Here is a 21,589-nt window from a genome sequence, read left to right on the forward strand (position 1 = left end):
AGCCTCTGGTTAGGCTTTGCATCAGTAGTCATAAACCTGCTCTCCGGACAAAGACACCCTTTCCTTTGAAGTAATTGCTCAAGCTTTTCAAAGCAGTCCAAGAAGTCTATCCTCTTTCTCTTTTTATTTTTCTTTAAGAAGAGTTTTAAGTGCAGCCCCTTAAACTAGCAGCAAGATAAATTTTTCTCTTCAGCTTTATTGAAAGCCTTGACGATTTTTCAAGCAGTAAGACTTTAAAAGGTTCTTAAGGGAATCTGTTCTGCTTTATGATCTATAGCTTTTGGTAGATCCCACTATCTCAGAAAGCAAAAGTGAAGACTTTTTGTATCCACTAACTACTGCAAATTTTTATCAAAGAATTAACCCGATGTTTTTCAGAAGACATTTTCCCCCTGCTCTATATTCAGTTTAGAGACTTCGATGAAAGATGGCCATAGCTTTGGAGTCTTTGAAAAGGTAATATGTGGCCAGTGTTGTCTTATTTGAGCTGAATTTCCCTGCTAGGTATTAACTCTGTATGTTGATAGGTAGTGGGAGGGGCAAATTTAGCTGAGCGCTGCAGTGCGAGTCTTACATGGTTCCCAGATTTCCTTTCTAGGCTTTCCAAACACATAGACATAGACATGTATATGTATTGTTATCGATATGTGAATGTTATTGCTATATTGCAGGATAATGTAACCACAGAGAAATAAATAGATTCTGTGAGCCAGTATGAAGTCTGCGTTTCCCTTCCCCCATCATCACGTCTAGCCTTCATAATTTCATTCCAAGGGGTCCCCAAAATATCTGTTGAACTTACCACTTTGGACCTGTTGGACTTAAATCTCACATCATATAATTCTGTTTGCTACAGTGAAATTGTAATATGTAAAACATTCGGTTTATAGAAACTTACAAAAATCCCAGTATTTATTTTGAGCATATTTTTTAATGAGAAAATGTAAAGAGTATCCTGTCTTCACCCCATACAGTAAAGGGTAATACGAAGTTTAGTCTTTAAACAAGACTGGAAATAGCTTTTCTTAGAGGAAATGATCTCTCTTCTTGTATTGTTGTACGTGGACTTGTAGAGGTTGTTAATGTGCGTTTCCTGAAGTGGGGGAAAGTTCAGTAGCAGGGGCTTTTTTATTTTTTTACTGGAAAAAATCTAGTGAAACCAGTTACCTAAGTAGAACCCAATGATCGTTTGCCCTTATGCTTTCAATTTGTTGTTTTTCTTTTCTTTTTCTCTCCTTTTCCTCTTTCTCCCCCCTGTATTTCCTGAGCTGTCTAATCTGCTTCCTGGGTTAGGAAGCATTTTGCCAAACTTTGAAGCCAGAGTCCTAGCACTGAACAGGTCTTATTTAGAGATCAAGCCCAAGGAAAAGAAAAACCTCTTTCGGTTTTGAAATGACACAGTATGTGCCTGTGTGTTCTGATGTGTGGAGGGAAAAATGATTGGTACGGTGTGGATTATTAGAAACTAGTATTTGTCAGTAAAGCATAGTTACAAAAATCTTAATTATGAGTTTACAAAAAAGAATGCTTATATCTTAATTCACTTTATGGGATAAATCATGAGGCTTCCTAAACTCTAACTTTACAGTCTTAGAAAATTCTCAGTATTTCAACTCTTACGTTAAAGAAAGAAATCTAATTGATAGCAATCTTCTCATTTCTTCTCCATGTCTCTGAGAAAATACTCTTAGATCTAGAAAACAAACAAACAAAAAAGTTAGCATTGGCATGCTTAAGTGACAGCATCCCAGAAATTAGTACCTTATGAAAACAGAAAGGAACAATTACAATGAAAATATATTCCTTAGATCTTAATGATTTTAATTCTTGATTTTGAGAAAGTTGCCAATAGATATAATTAGACACTAATTTCAAAAATATAACATCATATGGTATTTTTGTGGAATATAGAGCGTCTTGAGAAAGGGGAAGAAACCATGAATCAGGGTTAAAGTATTGGTAATTTTTAAAAATTATTTCTATTTTTAGTGGCAAGACTTACCTCTAGCATAAGGTTAAGTAGTTCAGACAGGTTTGCATTATTTGCTTCTCTTCCTAACAAATTAATATACTTTTAAAGGGAAAAAAATAGCTGCTTGTGTAACAAATGCTTTCTGGTTTGGAAAATCTGAAGTTAACTTTGTATTACGGTGGGTTTCTCTTCCCATGCATGCATGCTGCATGCTAAGTCACTTCGGTTGTGTCCAATTCTTTACAACCCTATAGACCATAGCCTGCCAGGCCGCTCTATCCATGGGATTCTCCTGGCAAGAATACTGGAGTGGGTTGCCATGCCCTTCTCCAGGGGATATTCCCAACCCAGGGATCGAGCCCATGTCTCTTATACATCCTACATTGGGAGACAGGCTCTTTACCAGTAGCGCCACCTGGGAAGCCCATTCTCTCCCCCCAGAAGTTTTAAAACTGAGTCAAAGAAACCAGGCCCTTGTTGCACTTACCCCCTGACCTTTTGGTATGTCATTTGAAGGCTCCTTGGTCAGTCACCCGGCATGCAAACCAGTTCCTGCACCTGCATGGAGCGCAGCCAGTGTGGTGCAGAGTTTGACATGCTACCTTTTCACTCAGAAGCACCCAGAGTCACCAAAGCCAGGAAGGACACAGTGGGGACCTAACCTTGCATCATGCAGTCAGTAAACGCACTGCGTTAATTATGCGAGACGACCAGACAGACGTGAAGTAACTGCAGGCTCCTGGGGCAGAGCGGCCCAGAGCACAGAGGCCAGACTGTCTTAAAGGAGAGCTTAAAGGAGAGGTGCTCTCCTGGTGTGGGTCAGTGTGCTGTCAAGAAAACCTCTTTTCCTTCCTCCCACCCCCAAAACACAGGCATGCACATAAATTTGTATGACATTTCAGAGAACACATTAACCATCATAAAAAAGCACTAGTTAATTTTTTGACCAGCAGCATTTGGTCATAACACAGTGGTGTGATCACTCACCTAGAGCCAGACATCCTGAAATGCAAAGTCAAGTGGGGCTTAGGAAGCATTACTATGAACAAAGCTAGTGGAGGTGATAGAATTCCAGTTGAGCTATTTCAAATCCTAAAAGATGATGCTGGGAAAGTGCTGCACTCAATATGACAGCAAATTTGGAAAACTTAGCAGTGGCCACAGGACTAGAAAAGGTCAGTTTTCATTCTAGTCCCAAAGAAAGGCAATGCCAAAGAATGCTCAAACTACCACACAACTGCACTCATCTCACACACTAGCAAATGCTCAAAATTCTCCAAGCCAAGCTTCAGCAATACGTGAACCAGGAACTTCCAGATGTCTAAGCTGGATTTAGAAAAGGCAGAGGAACCAGAGAGATCAAATTACCCACATCTGTTGGATCATTGAAAAAGCAAGAGAGTTCCAGAAAAACACCTACTTCTGCTTTATTGACTATGCCAAAGCCTTTGACTGTGTGGATCATAACAAACTGGAAAATTCTGAAAGAGATGGGAATACCAGACCACCTGACCTGCCTCCTGAGAAATCTGTATGCAGGTCAAGAAGCAACAGTTAGAACTGGACATGGAACAACAGACTGGTTCCAAATAGGAAAAGGGGTACGTTAAGGCTGTATATTGTCACCCTGCTTATTTAACTTATATGCAGAGTACATCATGGGAAGTGCCAGGCTAGATGAAGGACAAGCTGGAATCAAGATTGCCAGGAGAAAAATCAATAACCTCAGACACACAGATGACACCACCCTTATGGCAGAAGAGGAACTGAAGAGCCTCTTGATGAAGATGAATGAAAGAGGAGGATGAAAAAGTTGGCTTAAAACTCAACATTCAGAAAACTAAGATTATGGCATCTGGTCCCATCACCTCATGGCAAATAGATGGGGAAACAATGGAAATAGTGACAGACTTTATTTTCTTGGGCTCCAAAATCATTGCAGATGGTGACTGCAGCCATGAAATTAAAAGATGTTTGCTCCTTAGAAGAAAAGCCATGACCAACCTAGACAGCATATTAAAAAGCAGAGACATTACTTTGCTGACAAAGGTCCATCTGGTCAAAGGTGTGGTTTTTCCAGTAGTCATGTATGGATGTGAGAGTTGGACTATAAAGAAAGCTGAGCACCAAAGAATTAATGCTTTTGAATTGTGGTGTTGGAGAAGACTCTTGAGAGTCCCTTGGACTGCAAGGAAATCAAACCAGTCAATCCTAAAGGAAATCAATCCTGAATATTCATTGGAAGGACTGATGCTGAAGCTGAAACTCCACCTGATGGGAAGAACTGACTCACTGGAAAAGACCCTGATGCTGGGAAAGAGTGAAGGCAGGAGGAGAAGGGGACGACAGAGGATGAGATGGTTGGATGGCATCACCGACTCAATGGACGTGAGTTTGAGATGATGAAGGACAGGGAAGCCTGGCGTGCTGCAGTCATGGGGTTGCAAAGAGTTGGACACAACTGAGCGACTAAACTGAATTGAGCTGCTTTGAGACACAATGAATGCAGTTCAGACCATCCTCACCAAGACAAGGGTCTCAGTGGCCCAGGAGGAGTAGGGCCAGCTGAGGGGGCGGGGAGAGGAAGCCACCACATTCCGTACTTTATTATTGTTCATCCACAGATCATCTCATCAGAGGGCTCATATTTATATTTGCAAAAGTATCTGAGGCAGTTATAATGCAGATTTTTGTGTTATTTTTTTTCCGTTTTAAACTATCATTGCTTGATCATCCTGTAAAGCTCAGAAATTGAGCAACAAAGTCTAGCATGGAGTACAGATCATCACCTAAAAATAGGATTTGGGTCAAAGTCCCCGGTGGCTCAGACAGTAGAACCTGTCTGCAAATGTAGGAGACCTGGATTAAATCCTTAGATCAGGAAGATCCCCTGGAGGAGGGCATGGCAACCCACTCCAGCATTCTTGCCTGGAGAATCCTCAGGACAGAGGAACCTGGTGGGGTACAGTCCATGGGGTCGCAAATGGGTTGGACACGACTGAGCAGCTGACACACGTTTCTTTCCAAAGCTGTAAATTAAAGGTTAGGCATCATGGGTATTAGGAGCAAATTATTGGTGATTTAATCTGAGTAGAGGGAGGTCACCCCCCACCTGAACTTGAATTAATGTGTTCTTTTTATCTTTTTTCCCCCAAAAGGTGAGACCGCCACTCCGCGGGCCATTCTGACAGGCCATGACTACGAGATCACTTGTGCTGCTGTCTGCGCGGAGCTCGGCCTCGTGCTAAGTGGCTCCAAAGGTAAGCCTGCAGGACCTTCAAAATGAGTGCGTTTTTTGGTGTCTTCTAGTAACAGATCACCAAAGATGAACTTGGTGCCTTTTTTTCTGAAGCTGTGCTGTCTGTCACAGGGGCTGTTAGTCACATGGCAGACCCATGACTGTTCGCATTAACTGAAATGAAATAAAATTTGCGGTTCAGTTCCCTGGTGGCACTAACCACGTTGCATGGCTCAGTGTTCACCTATGACTAGGGACTGTGGTATCGGACAGCCCAGAAAGGGAACTTTTCCATCACTGCAGAAAGTCCTGTTTCACAGCATTGCTCTGAAGAGTGAGGCAAGAACAAGAGCATCTTTGTGTGTTTGTTTATACTTCTCGATTCTGACTGGGCTGGGTTCCATCCCACACCTAAACAGAACTTGCTGACCCAGTCTGTCTCTCCTTCCAAATCTCTGAACGAGATGGCATTGAGAATGGAGTGGAAAAATACTTCACCTGGTTTGCCCGAGGGTCTCCCTCAGAGTATCTCCTGTGTTCCGCCCAAAGGTGTTAAGCACGCTCCCCAAGAGCACACACACCGATCAGCGTCTGACCAGGAGCAGAGCAGTTTCCAGTTCACTTTCATTCAGTTGTAATAGTCTGTTCATCTCTCTGTCCCGCTGCTCTGAACTTAGCTCTAAACATACAAAATGCAATCATATCTCTTTTAGGCTGATCTGATGGGGAGGCATGGAGTTTTTGAGTCACCTTACCTGTGCCTTGAACTATAATACTTTGTCTAGCTAACAAGACGTATTAGTTCAGTATTGGTATTTAAAACTTAGTTGGTCAAAACAATGAAACCATAATAATGATAATAAGAATTCTATAACTGCTTTTTATACCCAGTATTTTATTTACCTGAGCCAACATGAGTTCTTGGACTGTATGTGATGCAAACTGGACATCTTTCATGGTTCCATGCAAAGATATTAAAAATCAGTCATTTAAATTGGAAATATTATGATTAATAATCAGTTGGAAATTTTATGGTTGTTCCATGGCTTTTTTTATCAAAACATTTAAAATTGTCTTGTTCAGTTTCATACATACACATATACATACATGGGCTTCCCTGGTGACTCAGTGGTAAAAAATCTGCCTGCAACGCAGGAGACATAAGTTTGATCCCCAGGTCAGGAACATTTCCCTGGAGATGAGAATGGCAACTCGCTCCAGTATTCTTGCCTGGAGAATCCCATGGACAGAGGAGCCTGGTGAGCTACAGACCACGGGGTCACAAAGAGTTAGACACGACTGAGCACATATACATACATATATACACATATCTATGGACATAAAAATCAAGTAAAACATTTACTTCAGTCCAATTCAGTTCAGTCGCTCAGTTGTGTCCGACTCTTTGCGACCCCATGAATCGCAGCACGCCGGGCCTCCCTGTCCATCACCAACTCCCAGAGTTCACTCAAACTCACGTCCATCGAGTCACTGATGCCATCCAGCCATCTCATCCTCTGTCGTCCCCTTCTCCTCCTGCCCCCAATCCCTCCCAGCATCAAAGTCTTTTTCCAATGAGTCAACTCTTCGCATTTACTTAGTACACTGTAATTTAAAACAGAAACACTGAGAGTGGAAGTGTTTTATTTCTTTGTGAAAAATACGAGTACTGTGACCGTGCTTGCCCACTCGTCCCCATGTGATGTAAGATAAGGGATGAGCATCTTCCGGATGCCTTGACCAGCTGTCAGACCCCTTCCTCAGTTTGGACCAGCTTCCAACATGTTACCTTCTCCACCTTCAGTGTCATGAAACATCTCCTCGGTTTCCTTTAATGTGAAGGTTCTTGCTGGCCCCACTCCCAGGGTATCCTCATGTTTAATAAGCCACTTTCCTAACTTATGTCAGTGAGGCCACCTTCACTCGCTCCCTGGGGCTGCGTATCCACAGCCTCTAAGTGATTGATACCAGCACCCCATGGCCAGCTCTGTCTTCTCTAAATCCATGTAGGTTTGCTTCAGATTTCACTTCCAGCATCGTCACTTCCCATTTCTTTATGGCAGAGGCAGAGTCATCTTTGTTGGCCGCTGTCCCCTTTTGATCATCCGTTTTTGTAAAATGCCAGATAGTCCTGTCCCTGGCGAAAAGGAGGCAACAGAACTGCAGGGCCTGCTGTCTGTGGCCAGGCTGAGTCACGGACACGCAGTGACCGTTCACTAACAGACTTTGAGAGAAGCGGGCCTGTTATTTACAGTCATCTGTGGGCTGAAGAGCTGGTTATGGAGCGTGTACCTCATGCAGTTCCCGTGGTAACTGAAGTCTGCACCGAGGCTGGGGTCCTTCACAGTGACAACTGAAATCCGTGCTCGCCGGACCTGTGCAGGGCAAACGCTGCCTTGTGCGTTTATGGTGAGGATGCTGAAAACTTAGCAACGCCTGAGTGGTCAAGAGAAGGCTGAGAGACGTGCTTTAGTAGTCACGAGGGATGGGAGTCCATGTGGGCTGGGAGTAACTTAGAGAAAAGTGGGGCCTGTGGTCTGGTTACCTCCTTCATCCAACGAGACATTTCTTAGGACCTGCTCATCACCCGGGCACTTTTGGTTACCTGCTCCTCCTTTGCTCTGCATGCAGCAGGCACTCGGTAAAGATGGAACAGCACCGCTACGTGTGGGCTGCTCAGCAGTTTCTTCACCTTCCTTCCCGAGCTTTCAACCCCCGCCCCACCCAGGCCCCTGTGAGATGCAGGGAGGGTCGCAGACGGCCATCTCTTGCCTCATGGCAGCCCATGTTCAACTGAGGCCCAGCCTTCCTGGAAGCTCTTCTAGGATTTGAAATTTGTCCTGTTCCTTTCTGAATTCCTCCAGTTTTTTTATCATCTCTGGGCATAATGAATTTCACAAGTAATTTCCTGTTTCTTGAGATGTGAAATTGAGCATGTATGACTGTTTTCTCCCAAGTGGAAGGTGAGATCTGGCTGACATGCTGATTTCACAAAATAACTGATATCTTTTTCAGTCTTTCTGCAACTGTGATATGCTACTGACATCCTGTTTGATCTGTGCTCGAGACTCAGATCACTTTTGTCTGTTCTTAAGAAAAAACTTCATTTTGCCTTTTGTTTCTATTTTCTCAGAGGGACCATGTCTCATACATTCCATGAATGGAGACTTGTTAAGGACTTTGGAGGGTCCAGAAAACTGCCTGAAACCAAAACTCATTCAGGCGTCGAGAGAGGGCCACTGTGTCATTTTCTATGAGAATGGCTCCTTCTGTACGTTCAGTGTGAACGGAAAGCTCCAGGCCGCCATGGAGACCGATGATAACATAAGGGTAAGTGTACCGTACCGACTTCTCAGCGTCTGCTTTCACCTCAGCATAGAGGTGAGTGAGGAGGTGGAAAGGTCACCAAGGAAGCCTCTGGGTTCCGACACCAAGGGCCTCCTTTGCGCCCGAGAGAGAATCACCCGGTAGCACTCGGACGGGGGTGTCTGCTTCCCAGAGCCCAGCCTGTCCTGCCGTGCCAACTGTGTGCCCAGCCTGCAGTCCAGGTTGGGAAGTGAAGCCGGGAGGAGCCTCCAGCAGAGGGCTGTTCTTAGATCTGAAGCCATCCTGGGTGGCTGTCAGTGGCGCTGCTCATTATTTTTTTTTTGTTTTGTTTTTTAACCTAAGAATGTTAACTGCACAGTGCTGTTTCCTGAGTATCAAAGCTAAAATAGTGCCTTTGGGGTACCCTAAAACTGGCTCCCTCTACCCTTGAACAGGCTGATGGTGGGAATGGTAGGGATTACCATGCTTTAGGATTAGCATCTAATTGCAGACTGGACTTCTGTGTGGATAACAAGACCCAAACACACCAAGTTAAGGAAGTTGTGCTTCAAATTATGATGTGAATCCAACAAATGATTTTTCACTTCTGGTGTACAAGAGATGGCCCTGTGGACCCTCCCGGGTCTGCCTTCATTTTCAGGATAGGCCTCCATGAGTGTTAGAGGGTGAAGAGAAGAGTAAGGACTGCTCTTGGAGAGGCTGTTTTCAAGGTCCTTCTTTTCACACCTCCAGACTTCTTGGAGCAGGTTAAGCTTCATTTTACCGTATCCCCTGTATTTCCTGAGATAAGGTTGAGGGCGTGTGGCCTGCCCACAGGGAAGGGGCAGGACGTGTTGGGGGTGGGCAGAAGCCACAGAGGCCTCAGCCCTCTGAGTGTGGTATAAGTTAGTTCTGGCCGCTGTACTCATGGCTACTCCTGACCTGGGACGACTTAGGTGACATGCTTTCTCCCACTTTTCCTGTATCTAGTCTGACTGATCTCTTTTCTCCTATAAATATTGGGGTCAGGAAGTACTAAGGAGTAAGAGAGAGTGTTAGTCGCTCAGTCGTGTCCGACTCTTTGCAGCCCCTTAGAGTAGCCCGCCAGGCTCCTCTGTCCATGGAATTCTCCAGGCAAGAATACTAGAGTGGGTTTCCTTCTCCAGGGGATCTTCCTGACCCAGGAATCAAACCCTGGCCTCCCACATTGCAGGCAGATTCTTTACCATCTAAGCCACCAGGGAAGCCCATAAGAAATAGAAACCCTAAATATAGATGGCACTGATCAGACCGAAGGCACTTGCTGTTTCTATATCCTAGGATGGTTTATTTTTCTTTTTTTCATGGATTGACTTTTTTGTTTGTTTGTTTGTTTTTGGCTGCACTAGGCAACTTGTGGGATCTTAGTTCCCCCAACCAGGGATCGAACCTGCGCCCTCAGCAATGAAAGAGTGGGGTCTTAACCACTGGAGCACCAGGGAATTCTCCAGGATGGCTTGCTAATTCAGTAAATGGCTTTCCTCTTTGCTCTCCTCTTCTCTCTGGGAATTTTCTCCAGTGCATTTTGCCCGCCCTGCACACACAGACGCTCACACTCTGCTTTTTACTTTTCCCTCCCTTCATTTAAACCAAGTACACATCAGAGGGTTTTCCTTTCCTCTTTTCTTTACGATAATAATGTTGATAATCTGTCACTTTGAGTTGCGATTATATTGTCAGCTACACTAATAAATCTGTAAAGTAATTTGAAATCCCTAGCTGGCTAAAACAATTTCTGTGGCCTTTCAGTCAGTACCAGAGGTTCCGGGAAGTTCCTCCAGGCAGCAGTTGGAGGCTTTCTGCACACTGTTCTCGCACACACGCTTTTCCTCTCTGCCCTGTGGCCGCTGTGTTTTTTCCTCTGTAATATTTCCCACTGGATTTTAGGCTTAAACAATCTATCGCCTTTTCCCCAGCACGCCTGTACTTTATCATACTAACTTGTAAGTGGCAAGTGTGTGATTAAAGTGCGCTTGCCTAAAATGAGCACCGCCCATGCCCAGCTCCAGAGACCCACCCTTTCATAGCTGACTGCCTTGGGAAGGATGGAAGGCCACCGCAGGCTGGGAGCAAGAGACACCACAGAGCAAAATGCTCCACCTCCATCCTTAGTCGGAGCCTGTCTGAGGGGAGGAGACCGTGGAAACAAATTAGCCATTAGCTCAGACCAGAAATGAAGTTTCTTTGAAATAGCAAGAGCTCTGTAGGCAGGCGGCCTGCAGAACCTCGGCCCTCATCAAGGCGTCCCACCTGTTTTTATTTAGATGCCAGATTGCGCTGTGGCGTTTGGTTAACATATCTGGGCACAGCAACCAGGCAGTGTTTAGATGTCTTAATGAAGAGCTTAAATTTAAGTGGGCAGCCCGTACGGAGCAGCAGTTACATTCTCCTAAACAAAGGCCCACCACCATTTCACCATAGGATCTCATTTATTTTCTCTTCCTGAGGAAGCTGTGTCTTCAGATGTGATTGTTGCCAGCAGACGGCTGGGGCCCACTGGTCCCTCCTGGAAACCGGGGCAGCCAGTGTTGTCCACGCTCTCAGGAGTCCAGAGACTGGTGTTCACGTGTTTCCAGGGCCCTCCTAACATCTCAAGTCTCAGCCCAGCCTGGGCACTCAGGAGTCTCATGAGATTAAGAACTCCATTGGGATTGGGGGGAGATGGGGTGCTGTTCAGGAAACGCTCCCCTGGCTCTTATCACCAGGGACACTTGACAAGTCCCTCATGAGAAAGGCCGACAAAATATTTTTTAACTTTGGCAGGCATCTGGTTTATTAGAATGTTTTAGATGTGGATAAAAGTATAGTCCTCAAAGTCCGGGTTTTATTTATTTCAACACAGAACTAGGATTAAGGAGTTTTCACTCTAGGACAAAGAATTAAAGATTAATGGTTTTAATTTATGTTTTAATATAGCACTTATCCAGTAAAAAGCCTCAAGTCTAAAACTCAGGTGAACCACAGCCACAAGGTCAATGGGTTTTCATCCACTGAATTTTATAAGTGTAGCAAATAATTATTTGTAGTAGTCTTCATTTCCAAGGTAACTCCCTGGAGAGTGCTGTTTGTGAAATGAATGGGGGGAATGATATTGGGTTTTATTTACATTGAAAAATCTTATTATTTGTATTGGTTAAAATTTAGAAAATACTTCTTACATGTAACTATCTTCTGCCCATGGGTTCTGATTTCTTAGCTATATTTTTATGTTCTTGAAAATAAGCTGTATTTAAGAGACCTCTAAAAGTTTGCATTTACTTTAATGAATTTGGCTATGAAACAGTCCTTTTCTGTAATTAAAAAAATTTTTTTTGTTGTAAAAGGGTAGCTTGAAGACTTAAGGCAACTATCCTAAAACTCTGAGTGCAGAACAGTGTAAATATATTTTTCAGAAGGTAGATATTTTCTTTCTGGCTTGCCATCTGGATTCCCACGTTCACTGTGTCCAGGTGGACATAAGATTATAGGTATTTGCAGTAACTTTTAGAACTCCCAATGCCCTCCAGCTAAAGAAAGGAAGTATGTGTCTTAATGAGCCAGGAGAAGAAGGTTTGCAGAGCAGGGAGCCAGAGGAGAGGAAGGGGCAGCGGGATCTGCTCTTGGAATAGGGAGTGACCCTTTCTGTCAGGAGCAGGCACACTTCCTCCGTAAAAAAAAGTAGCCAGAAATGAATGGGTATGGCTTTGTCCTAACAGCCCTTACTTATGGACACTGAGATTTGGAATTCATATTATTTTCATATGTCATGAAATATTTGATTTTTTTCCAACCAGGAATAAAAATGTAAAAAGTCATAGAAAAACAGGCAGTGACCTGCCTTCAGTGGGTTTGACAGGATTACAGAGCAAATTACACGTCTGCCCTTCAAGTTTAGCACCGGCAGAGAGCAGTCAGTCCTGAAGCAAGAAGATGCTTCGACTGGCTTTACCCTGGGAGTTGTGTTTCCTTACCAAGTTGGCGTCCCAACTGCTGTTCAAATCCAGCAGGCCTAGCAAGGGTGCTTGAGCTGTAGGTGGTCTCCCGTGGGGCCGGGCCCCTAGGGCGGCAGTGTTTTTATGACGAGGGATATGATGTCAGCTAGCATCATCTGCCCAGCCTTGGTAGCTTGGCGTGTCCACAGTGAATGCAGAGGTGCCAGGAAGCTCCTCATTTCAGAGCCCCGGTCTCCGTTCACAACACGCACTATTTAATTAGTATCTGTAGAGTTGGAAGAGTTTGGCACCTCATCCTTAAAAAGCACAAATTAAAAAAAGAAAAAGCATTGCCTGCCTTTGCCCGTATGATTTTTGAAAAACAGCAAAAGTCTTCTGTGACTCATGGTTTCCTGAAAACTACTCAGGCACACACACACTCCCTCCCTTCTCCCTACGCCATAGTAGCTGGCTTCATGTGGAATTACTCAGAGGTGCAGGCTGGGGCGGGCAGGCTTTCCTGGAGCCCCGACCCTGCTGAACGTTGCTGTGTCTCACCAGGCCATCCAGCTGAGCCGGGATGGGCAGTACCTGCTCACTGGAGGAGACAGCGGGGTGCTCATGGTCTGGCAGGTGTCTGACCTCAAGCAGCTGTTCGCCTATCCAGGCTGCGATGCGGGGATCCGGGCCATGGCCCTGTCTTACGACCAGAGGTAACGCTGGAGTGGGGGCTACACTGGTGGCGGTGAGTCTGCCCAGGGGTTTGTGTGGATGGGCTGGGCTGCGCAGGCCGCCAGCGCCACTCAAGAAGGGTTTGTGTGGATGGGCTGGGCTGCGCAGGCCGCCAGCGCCACTCAAGAAGGGTTTGTGTGGATGGGCTGGGCTGCGCAGGCCACCAGTGCGACTCAAGAAGGGTTTGTGTGGATGGGCTGGGCTGCGCAGGCCACCAGTGCGACTCAAGAAGCCAGTGAATATTGGAACTTCCAAGAGACTTTTTAAAAAGCATGTTTTTCTTTGATGACATTGCCAATTGTGGAAAGAGGCTATGTTCTCTAGGGTTAGACAGGATTTAAGTAACAAAGGCTCCAATTATATTGCTGTAAAGTTTCTATACTCTTAAAGTACCTTTTTTCTTAAACGAAATTTCTTGTGACATGCCACCTGTTCCATGATTATTCCTTTGAGAAATCTGGCTTATTTCCTAAAACCTTCATTTTAGGGGAGATTGTCTTTATCTGACATCTTATTTCTTCTTAATATAGTCTCTCATTTTAGTTTTTAACATCTTTCTTGTGATAAAGTAGACATAAAATTTACTGCTTAAACTGTTTTTGGCGCTGCATAATTCAGTGACATCAAGGATACTCACATTGTTGTACAACCTTCACCACTATCGATTTCCAAAACTCTTTCATCATTTCATCTCAGTGTCCTTTGATATGCAAAATCCTTTAATTTTAATGAAGTCTAATTTATTTTTTCTGTTGTTGGCTGTGCTTTCAGTGTTATATCCAAGATCACTGCAAAAGTTAATGTCTTGAAGTTTTTCCTGTTTTCTAAGCGTTTTGTAGTTCTAACTCGTATCTACTTTTTGATGCATTTTAAATTCATGTTGGTGTATATATGATGGGGGTACTTCCTTCTTCTGCATGTGAGTGTCAGTTTTCCCAGCACTGTTTGTTGCGATGACTGTCCCTGTATGTGAGAGTTTTTATTTGGTCTCTGTGCTGTTGGTGTGCATGTCTGTCTCTAAGCCAATACCACACTGTTTTGATTACTACACCTTTATAGTAAGGTTTTTTTTTTTAATTTATTTTTATTGGAGGCTAATTACAATATTGTAGTGGTTTTTGCCAAACATCGACATGAATCAGCCATGGGTGTACATGTGTTCCCCATCCTGAACCCCCCTCCCACCTCCCTCCCCATCCCATCCCTCTGGGTCATCCCAGTGCACCAGCCCTGAGCGCCCTGTCTCATGCATAGAACCTGGACTGGCGATCTGTTTCACATATGATAATATACATGTTTCAATGCTACCCTCTCAAATCATCCCACCCTCGTCTTCTCTCACAGAGTCCCAAAGACTGTTGTTTACATCTGTGTCTCTTTTGCTGTCTCGCATATAGAGTCATTACCATCTTTCTAAATTCCGTATATATGCATTAGTATACTGTATTGGTGTTTTTCTTTCTGATTTATTTCACTCTGTATAATAGGCTCCAGTTTCATCCACCTCATTAGAACTGATTCAAATGCATTCTTTTTAACGGCTGAGTAATATTCCCTTGTGTATATGTACCACAGCTTTCTTATCCATTCGTCAGCCAATGGACATCTAGGTTGCTTCCATGTCCTGGCTATTATAAACAGTGCTGCGATGAACATTGGGGTACATGTGTCTCTTTCAATTCTTATGGTAAGTTTTGAAATCAGAAAGTGTGAAATATCCAATTCTGTCGTGCTTTTTCGAGATTGTTTTGGCTGTTTGGACACCCTTGAGATTTAGATGGTTTATTACATTTCCTTGCCTAATTGCTTTGGCTGGGGCTTTTCATACTATATTGACTAGAAGTGGTGAAAGGAGGTATCTTTGTCTTATTCCCAGTAAGAGGGGAAAACTTTGAGTGTTCACCAAGTACAATGTTAGTGGAAATTTTTCATAAATGCCCTTTATTGTGTTAAGGTACTTTCTATCTGGTCTTAGTTTGATTTTTATTTTTTTTAATCATGAAAGGATGTTGGATTTTTGTCAAATGCCTTTTCTCACATGGGATTTTTTGTTTTTAATTCTGTTGATGTGATATATTACAATTGATTTTTGTATATCAAACAAAAATTGAAACAATCCTTATATTCCAAGAATAAATCCCACTTTCTTCATGGTGTATAATCTTCATAATATGCTACTGAATTTGGCTTGCTAGTATTTGTTACAGATTTTTGTATAAGTAGTCATGGGGATGGTGGCCTGTAACTCCGTTTCTTACAGTGTCTGTGTCACTGTGATATCAGGGTGTGTCGGCCTTATTGAATGACTTAGGACGTGTTCTCTTTCGTTTTTAAAAGTGTTTGGAGTTAATTCTTTTTTAAATGTGTGGTAGACATCTCTGGTGAAGGTCTCAGTAATAAGAGGGTTGCAATCACTGATTCAGCCTCAGTACTAGCTATGTCTGTTCTGTTCTCTTCATGATTAAATTGTGGAATCGTGTGTTTCTAAGAACTTTTCCATTTCATCTAGATTATCCTATTTGTTGGCATATAGATGTTCCTAGTACTCTGATAATCCTTCTATTTCTATATAATTGGTAATGTCTCCACTTCATGATTTTTCGTAATTCTTTTTTCTTCATCTAAAATTCTGTTGATTTCATTTACTTTTCAGAGAGCCAATTTGACTTTGATTTTTATTCTATTCCCATTCTGATTTTTACTGTTTCATTCCTGACTTGGCACCTTTCTCTTGTTCTTTAAGGTGTAGAATTAGGTTACTGATTGAGATATTTCTTTTTTTTAAGTATCTGTGTTTACAGCTATAAGTTTCCCTTTTAGCACTGGTTTTGCTGCGTCCTGTAAGTTTTGGCTTGTTGTTCTGTTTTCATTTGTCTTGGTATTTTCTAATTTCCCTAGAGACTTTTCCTTTGACCTATTGGGTCAAACTTACCAGTTTTCCTTCTGTTATTGATGTCTAGTTTAATTCTGTTGTGATTAGGAAAAATACTTTGTGTGGTTTCAATCTTTTTAAAATGTATTTAAAGTGTTGTGTGCTCTAACATCTGGCTTATTGTGGAGAATGTCCACTGTGCATACTGTGTTGGGTGAATGTTTATATACGTCTCAGGCCCAATTGGTTTTTAGCATTGGTCAGATACTGTTGAACTTTATTTACTTCCTTCCTTCTGGTGGTTCTACCCATTACTGATGTTTCCAACTATTATTGTAGAACTGCTTTTCTCTTCAGCTCTGTCAGTGTTGGTTCCATATGTCGAGTGTGCCGTTTGTTCATATGTTTGCAATTGCTATATACTTCTGATGAATTGACACCTTTTATCATTGCTATATAGTATCCTTCGTTGTCTCTTATAACTTAAAACCTATTTTGTCTGATATTAGTATAGCCACTGTAGCTCCGTTTTCATTATTATTTGCATAGAATATCTTTTTGCATCCCTTCACCCTGTTTGTCTTTAGATCCGTGAGTCTCTGGTACACAGCATAGAGTTTGATCACGTCTTTATTCATTTTGCCAGTCTCTCTGCCTTCTGATTGGAGAATTTAATCACCTTACACGTAAAGTAATTACTGATAGGGAAAGGCTCTTGCCATTGTATTATTTGCTTTCTACACATTTTAGTCCCTAATTTTGATACGAGGCACTACTAAGGATGACCTCTAAGGACTGTCCTGACCAAACCTGAGACAGAGAAGGGTCTAAGATAATAAGCAGGCGCCTGCCTCCCAGAGAGGCCCCTCTGCACTGCCTGTCTTGCTGCTCCGTCTCTCCCCTGCACCACCAGCTTGGGGCCGGGGGGAAGCAGACGCAGCTCCTGCATAGAGTGAGCATGTCAGTGAATGGCGATCCTCAGCAAGATGGACGCAGTGTGGTGTTCCGCAGAGCACAGCCGAAATTGTGCTCAACACTGATTTCTTAGTCTTCTTTCATTTTGTACATGGCAGATACCTCTGTGATTAATCCTCACCAGCAGTTGCTTTGAGGTTGTCATTATTTTCATTCTGATACCTAATATACAAAATTCACTTGCCCAGCCTCCCTGCCTCAGAAATGACTAGTGTGTTCAGGTTTGTGACTCATCCTGCACACACTGGCTGTACTTTCAATATAAAGGCAAGCTGTGGATTGGACCCTTGCAGAGTGACAGAGGCACGACTCTGAGCTCACCCAAGACTGCACTTCAGTTATCAGAAAACATACCACAAACCTCACAAACTATAGGTCTGGCTGCCATCTGCTGTATTTACCATGTGGCTCTGGGGAGGCAGGCCTTTCTTTAGTAGCAGAGCCTGAGGAGACTCCTGGGTTTGTAATCTCCTCCTCTCTCTGCTCCTCCCAGGTGCATCATTGCTGGCATGGCCTCAGGAAGCATCGTTCTGTTCTACAACGACTTTAACCGGTGGCACCACGAGTACCAAACCCGCTACTGACGGTGACGGCTGGGCTCAGCCGCACCCCCCCCCAGCCTCAGCACAGCAAGTGCCCTGAGCAGCTTTCTCTTAGAAACAGCTATCACATCCGAATGTAACTTAAATTTGCTCTAAGAAGCAAAATATTTTTTAAAGTTAATTGCTATTTTTGTAGACTTTGCTTGACTTTTTGGGGGGGGAATAGCAAAGCAGAAAATTGGCTGCTGGGTTCTGTAGTTTTAAAAAATCTATATTTTTAGTCATAATGAGAAGTCTATTTTCACCAATTACAGAAATACACAGTGGAGTGAGTAAACCCACTTATTCTAGTTATATATGAAAAAACATTTCCCATTTATCTGTAATCTTGAGAATGTATGATTTTAACAAGGAGGAAATGGGTTATAATCCTGGGACGTGGGAATTTTATGCTGTACTTTGGGTTCTGTATTTTTCCAAACTGTGCTTCTTCAGCACGGAAATTTCTGGGATTTAAATAGTCATGTTTAAATTATGATAAATGTAATTTGAAACATCTTAATGAATTATTTCTATCAATATTATCTTTCAAGCATGTTTTAGACCTAGGAAATTATGGTTTGGGGAGGCTTATTTTATTGTGTGGTCATCTTAAAAGACCTGCTGTTCTAGCAAGTGTGAAATATTTGCAGTGTTTTCCTCATCTGTCCTCGTAGCGGATCAGAACGAAATGATGGCGATGTTCCTGGGCTCAGCACTTTTTCTTTTAAAGTAAATGCAAGTAAGTACCAAAGCTCACCCTGAGGGTTGACTGTGCCCACATACTGAGGCTGAGCCCTGTGGCTACTGGGTGCTGTGTGAGGCAACCCTTGTTTTACCTTCTATTTGTTATGAAACAATCTTCCTCTTCCTTTTGATTAGCAATTTGTACTACGAAAATGTTATTTTGGTGTTGTAGAATTCTACTTTTCTAGTCGATTGCTGTGTGGAATTCTGTGAAAAATATCTGAGAAAAGGTCTGTATTGCATAAATAAATTCTTTGTAAGTTGTGAACTCTGAGTTGAACCTGACATTCCATCTCTATTTCTCTTGCAACTTAACCTAAAAGGGGTGACCTCCTTTCCGTCTGGGCTTCCCAGATGGCGCTAGTGGTAAAGAACCCGCCTGCCAATGCAGGTGGAGACTACCTTTGACCCCTAGGTTGGGAAGATCCCTTGGAGGAGGGCATGGCAGCTCACGCCAATATTCTTGCCTCGAGAATCCCACGGACAGATGAGCCTAGCGTGCTAGAGTCCATGGGGTCACAGAGAGTTGCACACGACCGAAGCAACTTAGCACACACGCACCTTTTTTTCTACATGTTCAGCTCTTTTCTCGGTTTGACAGAAAAATAAAATGTATTTGTAATTGAGTTGTTGGAAATATTTTTACTCCAAGTACTTTAGTCCATGTAATCATCAAGATAACACTGTGCTTATAGTTGAGAAAAGTAAAGATTTAGTGGCACTGATGCACTTGGCTTAGATCTAGACAGCTCAGTGTTAACACTAAGCCAGAATTTAAACCAAACCTGTTTTCCCAGCACAACATGCTTATATAGGTACCTCGAACGGTGTCAGCTTCTAGCAATTCCACTTCGAATTTTGAAACAATGATAATACAGTTATTCTCAAAGAAAACATTAAACTTTGGTTCCTTCAGTTTTTAAACAATAACCAATAGGAGAGAGATTCTCTTGAATGAAAACAGGAAAAAATGGACCTCTGGCCAGAGAGCTCCCTCTTAACTAAATGAGAACACTAGACCTTTATCTAACAAAAAAACCCAAAGAATTTTATACACTGTTCTAACATCCACAGTTACAGCTGTTTTACAAACCCCTAACAAAACAACAGATGGTGAAAAGTGGGAAAGGAGAAGCACGTGTCCAAATCAAAGACTTACGTGAGTTACTGCTCAACGAATATCCTCACGGTATCAACCCATGATGTCTCACTTTGGGAGCTTTTGCGAAGTGGTAGAAGGAACAGGGATCTCTAAAGTCACACACCAGGCATCATCTGATACTTGAGTCCATGTTAACAAGCCTGAAGCCAAGTTCATGAAGCAGCTTCCTTTTGGTGCCTAAGAAGACAGTGCCTCCACTGCCTCTGTTGTTTTAAAACTTACAACAACTACGGGGAATCCACTGAAACATATTTTCAGCTTCCACTGACCACAGATGTAGAACTTCGGCTGTGGAGGGTCAACTACATGTACTCATAAAACGAACTCAGCTGGCATCAACACAGGGCTTCTGAGCAATAGAATCTGTTCAGTACAGGATATGTTAGGATCTACCCAACATTCACGTATTTATCCAATTTTCACCCCTTTAAAAAAGTTACATCTAGGTCCATCAACAGAAGAATGGATAAAGAAGATGTGGAAAGTATATACAATGGAATATTAGTTATAAAAAGGAGAAAGACTTGGTCATTTGTAGAGATGTGGGTAGACTAGAGACTGTTATACAGAATGAAGTAAGTCAGGAAGAGGAAAAACAAATAGTGTATATTAACACATACACGTGGACTCCGAAAACCTGGTGGATAATCTCATATACAAAGCAGAAATAATAGTGACACAGACAGAGGGAACATGGACACCAAGGGAGGAAGCGGGGGGTGGGATGAATCAGGAGAGTGGGATCGGTGTGTATCAACTGTGTACATATAAACCATACTAGGTATAAACTAGACGACTGAGAACCCCCTGTGCAGCACAGGGCCTCGCTCTGTGGTGACCTGAATGGGGAAGGAGTCCAAAAGACGGGATGTACGCAAACATACAACTGATACAGTCTGCTGTACAGCAGAATCTAACGCGATACTGTAAAGCAGCTATACTCCAATTAAAAAAACTTCAAATAAATGTAAACCACTTATGAAAACAGGTCAAAACTGAGGTGCTTTGGGCTGAAACTGGATGACCCTCGGCGGCCGGAAGCCCACGCAGCAGAGAGCGCGCTCATGAAGTTGCCCTGCCTCGGAAGAGTGTGGTTTTTCTCACCGATGCTGTGGATTCTGAATGAGACATCGTCCATTAAGTCCCTGAAGCTCTGTAGCTTAGGAGACAGCCCTCACCTCCAGGAGAAGGCATGAGGCTTGGAGCAGAGGGAACACCAGCCTGACAGGCACACCGATACGAAGTGGTGAATACTACACCCAGGAGAACCTTGTTCCCACAGTGGACCCAGTATCCATAAATACACGTTCCAGTCAGTTCAGTTGCTCAGTCGTGTCCAACTCCTTGCAACCCCATGAACTGCAGCACACCAGGCCTCCCCGTCCATCACCATCTCCCGGAGTTCACTCAAACTCACGTCCATCGAGTCGGTGATGCCATCTAGCCATCTCATCCTCTGTCGTCCCCTTCTCCTCCCGCCCCCAATCCCTCCCAGCATCAGAATCTTTTCCAATGAGTCAACTCTTCACATGAGGTGGCCAAAGTACTGGAGTTTCAGCTTTAGCATCATTCCTTCCAAAGAAATCCCAGGGCTGATCTCCTTCAGAATGGACTGGTTGGATCTCCTTGCAGTCCAAGGGACTCTCAAGAGTCTTCTCCAACACCACAGTTCAAAAGAATCAATTCTTCGGCGCTCAGCTTTCTTCACAGTCCAACTCTCACATCCATATATAACCACTGGAAAAACCATAGCCTTGACTAGACGGACCTTTGTTGGCAAAGCAATGTCTCTGCTTTTCAATATGCAGTTAGTCCACTGAAAAGGAACACTCTGCCTTGAGATGTCCCCATCCTTCAGTTCTGCTTGTTGGCATGCGGGACAGCCCCCTCCCTGGGAACCACGGGAAGCAGGACCCGAGGCTGGGCGTTTCCTACCCAGGCTGCCCACTGCTATTCAGCAGGGAGAACAGAGCCTGCCAGGGGCCTGCCCACACCCGAAGCTGTGTATCCACCCCCCGCCCCCCCCTCCGCTGTCAGAGGGGCAGTAACGTGGC

The 21,589-nt window shown here is 43.5% G+C and overlaps 1 protein-coding gene across 6 annotated transcripts in view; it reads left to right on the top strand.

The window, feature by feature from the left end:
* The window catches only part of LRBA (LPS responsive beige-like anchor protein), a 746,530-nt gene extending 727,884 nt beyond the window's left edge, over nucleotides 1-18,646 (top strand). For 5 of the 6 annotated variants that reach the window (XM_055550583.1, XM_055550584.1, XM_055550581.1 and 2 more), the window contains exons 54-57: nucleotides 5,131-5,232; nucleotides 8,344-8,540; nucleotides 13,028-13,179; nucleotides 17,539-18,646. In XM_055550583.1, the coding sequence (XP_055406558.1) occupies nucleotides 5,131-5,232; nucleotides 8,344-8,540; nucleotides 13,028-13,179; nucleotides 17,539-17,629 (542 nt within the window). In that variant the 3' untranslated portion in view covers nucleotides 17,630-18,646. Of the gene's footprint in view, nucleotides 1-5,130; nucleotides 5,233-8,343; nucleotides 8,541-9,904; nucleotides 10,203-13,027; nucleotides 13,180-17,538 lie in introns of those variants that run through there. The other variant, XM_055550586.1, reaches the window with a different exon arrangement.
* The last annotated feature ends 2,943 nt before the right edge of the window (nucleotides 18,647-21,589 follow it).

Source organism: Bubalus kerabau, chromosome 16 (genome assembly GCF_029407905.1).
Source record: "Bubalus kerabau isolate K-KA32 ecotype Philippines breed swamp buffalo chromosome 16, PCC_UOA_SB_1v2, whole genome shotgun sequence".
NCBI classification, from domain to species: domain Eukaryota; kingdom Metazoa; phylum Chordata; class Mammalia; order Artiodactyla; family Bovidae; genus Bubalus; species Bubalus kerabau.